The 7,225-nt window shown below is 48.0% G+C and overlaps 1 protein-coding gene and 1 non-coding gene across 2 annotated transcripts; both read right to left on the reverse strand.

Annotated features, from left to right (window-relative positions):
- Positions 1 to 316: 316 nt before the first annotated feature.
- LOC122113502 lies at positions 317 to 416 on the reverse strand. Its single transcript, XR_006148442.1, has one exon. It is a non-coding gene; the product is annotated as a small nucleolar RNA U13 (small nucleolar RNA).
- A 326-nt stretch (positions 417 to 742) lies between these two features.
- On the reverse strand, positions 743 to 6,937 carry Irf9 (interferon regulatory factor 9). Its single transcript, XM_042686361.1, is given in 10 exon segments — positions 743 to 920; positions 923 to 998; positions 1,128 to 1,231; positions 2,170 to 2,514; positions 3,498 to 3,581; positions 3,658 to 3,796; positions 3,880 to 3,998; positions 4,234 to 4,417; positions 5,295 to 5,475; positions 6,646 to 6,937. Coding segments are annotated over 9 exon segments (1,281 nt in total). The 5' UTR covers position 5,475; positions 6,646 to 6,937; the 3' UTR covers positions 743 to 870.
- Positions 6,938 to 7,225: the final 288 nt, after the last annotated feature.

Genomic DNA, 7,225 nt, shown 5'->3' on the forward strand with positions numbered 1-7,225 from the left:
CAGTGTCCCAGCTAGAACCTGTGGGTAGAAGAGACTGAAGGGGACTAGAGATATCAGCAAGAAGAGAATCCCAGAGCCTGGCTCCTAAGTTTACATCTCTACTATGTCCTGCTAACTTCCTTTCTCAGAAAATCAAATGCAGATTACTCTTTTAACAGAAGTTTATTTTAAATTCTTAGGACATAGGACCAAATATAAAGTGCTTGGCTTTAGAGTTGGAGGGTTGGGGAAAGAGGGAAAGCTGCCCTCAGTTTACACCATTTGGCCCCAGTTCCTTAGAGACAAAAGGTTTATCTCTCTTCTATTTTTTTTTTAATGTCAGGTGGGTAATGTGCCCACATCATAACAAGGTTTGAGGAAGCACATGTCACACAAGCGCATGAGAACCCAGTCATGATTATAAACCAGAAAAGGATCTCTCACTTTCTCTCTTTTCTTTCTCTTTCTTTCTTCTTTCTTTTTCTTTCTTTCTTCTTTTTTCTTTCTTTTTGTTGTTGTTGGTCGTGGGGCTTGAACTCTAGGCTTGTGCACCGTCCCTCAGCTCTTTAGCTCAAGGTGAGCACTCTACCACTTGAGCCACAGCACTATTTCCGGTTTTCTGGTGGTTTATTGGAGATAATAGTCTCAGAGACTTTCCTGCTGGGCTGGCTTTGAACCACAATCCTCAGATCTCAGCCTCCTCTGTAGCTAGGATTACAGGCTTGAGCCACTGGCGTCCAGCTTCTCCCTCTCTTTCTTTCTTAAAGGACAGAAACTATCCTTGAGTTCTCCACCAGCCAGGTACATAAGGAATCCAAGGATCTAACTCACAGACAGCTGTGAGAGCCATCACAAAGGGAGGCAGAACAACAGTGTGAAGAACAAATTATTTCAAAGGAGCCAGGAAGAACAGGAAGGTGAGGTGGCAGGTGGGTCTCCAGGCTCTTCTTCAGGAACTGAGCGGCTATCTGCTCCTCTGTAGCCTTTTCTACGAGATGCCGAGCAAATGCCTGCTCCATCTGTGCCAGAAGAGGTGAAGAATAGGATTCAGTGAACACAACAGAGGCAGATGTAACTCACAGTGGCTCCTTCCTCTCAGTGTCTCCTCCTCTGAGGTACCATTTTCCCTTCCCCTGCTCAGAACTTACTTGCACTGTGATAAGATCCTGTGAGGTATGGCTCTCCTCCCAGAAATGCAGTGTTACCTGGAACTTGGGTCTGGGGCCTTCACCACGGAAGTACCTGTCCAAGTCTTTCAAACAAAAGGGTCAAGGGTTAGAAAAAAAAAATTAGGGTCCTAGGCAAGAAGTTAATAAATATCCAAGAATCTATGATGGAAAGAAAGAGGCAGAGTAGGGTCATATAGAGACCAAGGCCACAGCAGGAGGTATGGGGTAAGGAGAAATGCTGGGAACTAAGCTGCTACTCAACCATGTATAAATAGGATAGGATGTCCCTTCCTCAAAAAGCACTGAAGGTAGATTATTTTTTATGACCTGAAAAACTGTCTTCTGGGGAGTTTCAAGTCCTCAAAGGCAGCAGCCCTGGTGGTTATCCCTTCCTTGCTTGCTCATACCCTCCTAACATGAGAGCATCAGCGTCTCTGGAACACCTGTACATGGCATAATGCACATGGCCACAAGGCTCGGGATCTCTGTGCTAACTGGGCTGTACACATTCACATACTCTGTGCTTCATTGTAAAGAAGCTCTGTGAAGTGTGTCACTTTTTTTTTTTTTCCCTGTAGGTTGTGGGGCTTGAAGTAAGGGCCTAGGTGCTGTCACTGAGTTTTTGTGCTCAAGGACAGCACTCTGTCACTTGAGCCACAGCTCCATTTCTGGCTTTCTGGTGCTTAATTGGAGATAAAAGTCTCACAGGCTTTCTTGCCTGTGCTGGCTTTGAACTGCAATCCTCAGATCTTAGCCTCTTGAGTAGCCAGGATTATGGGTGTGAACCATCAGCACCTGGCTCTGAAGTATGCCACTCTTGTGTTAGATGCCACCTGATCCTATCTTCTGTGTCCTTGGCTAAAGAGAGCAGCCAGGGCTGGGCATAGTCCACACAGGATGTGTACCACACAAAGATATGGGGGCTGGCGGGCAGGGTGGTGGTAGGACCTGCCAAGTGAGGTCTAGAGGGTACTAAAAGGTAGGGGCAAAGGGCTTGGGTGTCCAGCTGGAGCAGCCTTACCTCTGCAGAAGCAGTCAGTTTGGAAAAGCATCACACACTTGTTGCTGGGCAGCAGATGTGGACCTGGTCCAGGTGGGTCCTGGGGTGCATACCAGGAGACAGAGATGGGGCAAAGGCGCTTCACAAAGAGACCTTTGGAGTTGCTGGCTACCAGGATGCCTTTCTTAAGCTGATTCAGCAGGTGCTGGGCAGATTCCAGCTGATCACTGGGCTTGGGAAATACCACCTGCTCCATGTTGCTTTCAGAGTCGAAGGGCTCAGCCACAAGGCGGCAGTCCAGGCTTCGCACCTGTACCTCACCCACCACATGCCCACAGTAGATGAAGGTGAGCAGCAGCGAGTAGTCTAGGGAGAGAAAAGCCCAACTTTGCCAGGTGCTGGACAAGGGTGAAGGCTGCCTGCAGGCCCTTCTTCCCAGGGGTACACCTGGCCAGCAAAGGCTTTAGGAAAATGAGGTGGAGTTCCCTGGGTTCCAAAATCCTCATTGTGCCATAGTGAGAAAAAAGGCCCAGAGGGGAAACCAAGGAATGACTGGTAAAGACAAAGGCCCTGGGGCTGAGGCAGTAGTTATACCTTCCTTCCTCTCCTCTTACTTATCCCCCATGTCATCACCAGCAAGGGCTTTCTAGTTAAGGCTCTTTTTTTTCTTTTAATTTTTTTTTGGGTCCGGTCGTGGGGCCTGAACTCTGGGCCTGGGCGCTGTCCCGAGCCACAGCAACACTTCTGGCTTTTTTCTTTTTGCTTATGTGGTGCTGAGGAATCGAACCCAGGGCCTCAGGCATGCAAGGCAGGCGCCCTACCATTGAGCCACCTTCCCAGCCCCTAGTTAAGGCTTTCTTGTCACCTAACATTTGGATTTGTGTGTGTATTGGTCCTTGAGCTTGAACTCAGGGCCTGTGCATGGTCCCTGTGCTTCCTTTTGCTCAAGGCTAGCACTCTACCACTTGAGCCACAGCTCTACTTCTGGCTTTTTTTTTTTTTTTTTTTGTAGTTTAGTGGAGATAACAATCTCACAAACTTTCCTGCCCGGGCTGGCTTCAAACTGCAATCCTGGGATCTCCGCCTCCTGAGTAGCTAGAATTACAAGTGTGAGCCACCAGCACCCAGCTTTTAACAAATGGATTTATCTGTATCAAGGCTTAATATCCATGGCCTTGCAGTTTAAAAAAAAAAAAGTCCCAGAGACTGGGCCTTATTTGCATGAATTAATATTCTCAACATGGATTAATAGTCTCAACGTGGATGTCCAAGAAATACAATATGAAGGGTGACATTGCTAGGAGAAGCAGGGAAAGAGGAGGCAGGAAAGAGTCAGAGAGACCAAATACCTGAGTCCAGAGGGAGCTGATGCTCCACAGACATTGGTTCCTCAAGAAAGGTGGCCTCTCCAAGAAGTAAGGTATTGTCTACACCTGGAAGGGAGGCAAGGGTACTCAGGGTTGGTCAGAGAGTGCTATACAGGGGAAACACAGGGCTGAGAGGCAGTACCTTCCTGTGGTTCAGTACTACTGCTTCTGCTGCTGCTGCTGCTGTTGCTGCTGCTGCTGTTGCTGCTACTGCTGTTGCTGGCGATGCTGCCACTACTCCCACTGTCTGAGTGGCTTGCAGCTCCATTAGCCCTCACATCCTATAGACAGTGTGTGTTACCACTCACCTCTCACTCTGGTTACTGTCCCACCATAAGACCCACCAGTGTCCTCCCCAGCTCACAGTATTGACAGGATCCTGAAGATAGGAGTGACTGTCTGTGCCATTCTTGCCAGTATCCTCCTGCTTCTCTGAAGACACAGAACTGTGGCATAGTTTTGATTTCTTGGTTCCTGGCTGGGCTGTGGAATTGTTGGAGGAAGAGCAAGGTGAGTGGCTTATACAGGAAAGAGAGGAGATGGAAGGGCCATGAAAGGATGGACAGGGTTAGGGAAGGAAACCTGGGTAGCAGCTCCCCACAGGCAAGGACAAAACGGAACACTCGGGGGGTGTCCTGCCACTCTCCCAGAAGGCAGCTATCTCCATCCTTCATCCCAGTTCCTGGGTCTTGGAACAGCTGGGCTAGGGGATACTCACCAGGGAGGGTTCCTGGTGGCAGCAGCCGGTACACTTTATAGGGCTCAGCCACATCCAAATGGCTTCTCTCAGGAACCTCTTTAAATTCAGGACTCTTGTTGAGGGCACAACGCAGACGAGTCTTCCATACAGCAGGGCCTCCAATGTCTCCCTCCTTGTCCTTTCCCTTAAATTTTGCCCAGGCCTAGTTAAGACAGAAAGCAAAGAAGAAGCAGTGTTGCGTAGCATCCCAGTTGTCCTTCCAGTAGAACTGGCTTCACATCTGTGAAGCACCTGCACAGGCTGAGGCTAAGATGAGCTTATGCTGGGTTTGTGCTTTTTTTTTTTTTTTTTTTTTTTTTTTGCCAGTCTTGGGCATTGACATTGTCCCTGAGATTCTTCTGATCAAGGCTAGCACTCTACCACTTGAGCCACAGTGCCACTTCTGGCTTTTCTTAATGTGTTACTGAGGAATCGAACCCAGGGCTTCATACATTCTAGGTAAGCACTCTACCATTAAGCCACATTCCCAGCCCCTCTCACAGTCTCTTTAAAATTAAAAAGAATTATTAAATAGTTTTACAAAGAGGCTTACAATTCCATAAGTCAATCCAAAGCAATTTTTTTTTGGGGGTCGGTCATGGGGCTTGAACTCAGGGCCTGGACACTGTCCCTGAGCTCTTCAACTCAAGGTTAGCACTCTACCACTTGAACCATAACACCACTTCCAGCTTTTTCTGCTTATGTGGTACTGAGGAATCAAATCCAGGACCTCATGCATGCAAGACAAGCACTCTATCACTGAGCCACCTTCCCAGTCCCCCAGTGTCACTTTCTGTTTTCTGATGGTTAATTGGAGAAAAGGGTCTCACGGACTTTCCGGCCTGGGCTGGCTTTGAACCGTGATCCTCAGATCTCAGCCTCCTGAGTAGCTAGAATTACAGGTGTGAGCCATTGGCGCCTGGCTCCAGCAATAATTTTTTAAGGTGGGCTCTGCAAAGGACAGCTGGTTCTACTTTCCAATCTGCCCAGTATCTCAAATCCACATCTTGGAGGGGATGGTTGTTTCCAGGCCCTGTTACCTTGAAGAAGGCAGCATCCTGGTCTTCCCGGAAGTCCTGCTTGCCTGCATGCTTCCAGGGAATCCGGAACATTGTTTTAGCTGCATCATCCCAACATACCCCTGGGAACTTCCCACTCTCCACTTGCTCCACCACCCAGTTCCGAAGCTTTCGGGTACAGCGGGCCCTGCCTGATGCCATCCTGAGAAATAAGAGGAAACATTAGAACTGGCAGTTTATCTGGTGGCTCACATCTGTAATCCTAGATGCTCAGGAGGCTGAGATCTGAGGATCACTATTCAAAGCCAGCCCTGGCAGGAAAGTCTATGAGACTCTAATCTCCAATAAACCACCAGAAAAACAGAAATGGTGCTGTAGCTCAAGTGGTAGAGCGCTAACCTTGAGCTGAAGAGCTGAGGGACAGCACCCAACCCAGAGTTCAGGCCCCATGATGGACCAAAAACCATCCCCCCAAACTGGCAATTTGGAAGAGAACATCTGTTGACCCTAATCAATAGCCAGTTTCAGCAACAGCTCCCAGACACCCATCCATCTTCTTTTGGCTCTAAATATATCTTAGTATTCAACTTCATTTCTGACACCAATGGCAACTTGTGTGTATGCTGGTTCTGGGGCTTGAACTCAGGGGTTGGATGCTATCCAAGCTAATATTTGCTTAAGGCTAGCATTTAAGCCACAAGTCCATTTCCAGCTTTTTGATAATTTAATGCAGGTAAGTCTTACAGACTTAATCAATTTGGACTGGCTTCAAACCTTGATCCTCAGATCTCAGCCTCCTGAGTAGCTAGGATTACAGGAGTTAAGCCACTGGCACCCATTCACTACCAACTATTTAAAAATTTCTTTTTACTTTTTCAAGCAATGACACTTGAAGGAAATCTTAACACATTGGTCTTTAATGATTCAGAATTGGGGGGTGAGGGATGAGAGATAGTGTTCTGCTCTTGGTGAAAGATCTAGATTCCCAAGCACCTGCAAAGGCTTCATTAACCCTCAACCCACAACCACCATAACCTATACTTTCACCCCCAAGTGGGGGGTGGGGTGGCTAGCTGGAAACAGGGGTGGAGCTTCAGCAGAGGTAGGCAGGGCCAAAAGGCAAGAAAACAAGCAGGGTCATTTGAGGCTGGGCAAAGAGCCTTCCTCCACAAACTGGTATCAGATTCTGTCCATTTTTCCTACAAAACTTCAAACACTGGCTGTTACCAGTCTCTTATTCTCACTGCTAGCTTTCTGACTCACAAGCCTCTTCCTCTGGCATAGGTGTACCAGGAGTCCCTACTATTATTTCCAGTTTGGCTGGCCCTTCTAGCTTTAGATCCCAGGCTGACTCCCCTCCATGGCTGCTTACCTGCACTGCTCTCCAGGCGGTCCCAGGACTCCACGGAACTCAGCTCAGAACCAGCCTAGGAAGCTTCTACTGCTGTCTCTCCACCCCTTTCTACAGTCTCCACCCTTAAGTTTCATTTCTCCTCCAGGGAGGAACATTTCCCAGAAATCACGTGATCTGAGTTGCAGGGCAATTAGCTGCCACAAGAGGGAAGCAGCATAGGAGAATCTTACAGTAACAGTTTTTTGTTAGCAGAAAGACCCCTTCAGGTGGACTTTGCCTCTGCCTCCCGCTTATATACTTGTTTGTACCACTGCTGCTTCCTCTGGAAGACTAGTTTCCTGAAGTCTGGAGCCTCTGAATTGCTGTGTACATCTGTGGGTCTGTGTTTTACCCATAGTGTACTTGCTTGGTACAATTTAGGTGACTTCAAATACCAGCTGAATTTGATAAAAGAAGAGAAGTAGGGAAGGAAGAAGCCCAGGCCAGATGGTTGGATTGGCAAGGGAGGCCTTGCCTGTCCATGGTATCAGTTTCTTCCTGGCTCTATATCCAGAAAGTCCATAGTAGGCTTCAGGGAGCTCTTTCAACAAAATGTTGT

This window comes from Dipodomys spectabilis, unplaced genomic scaffold (genome assembly GCF_019054845.1).
Source record: "Dipodomys spectabilis isolate Male_0828 unplaced genomic scaffold, ASM1905484v1 ptg000097l, whole genome shotgun sequence".
Lineage (NCBI taxonomy): Eukaryota > Metazoa > Chordata > Mammalia > Rodentia > Heteromyidae > Dipodomys > Dipodomys spectabilis.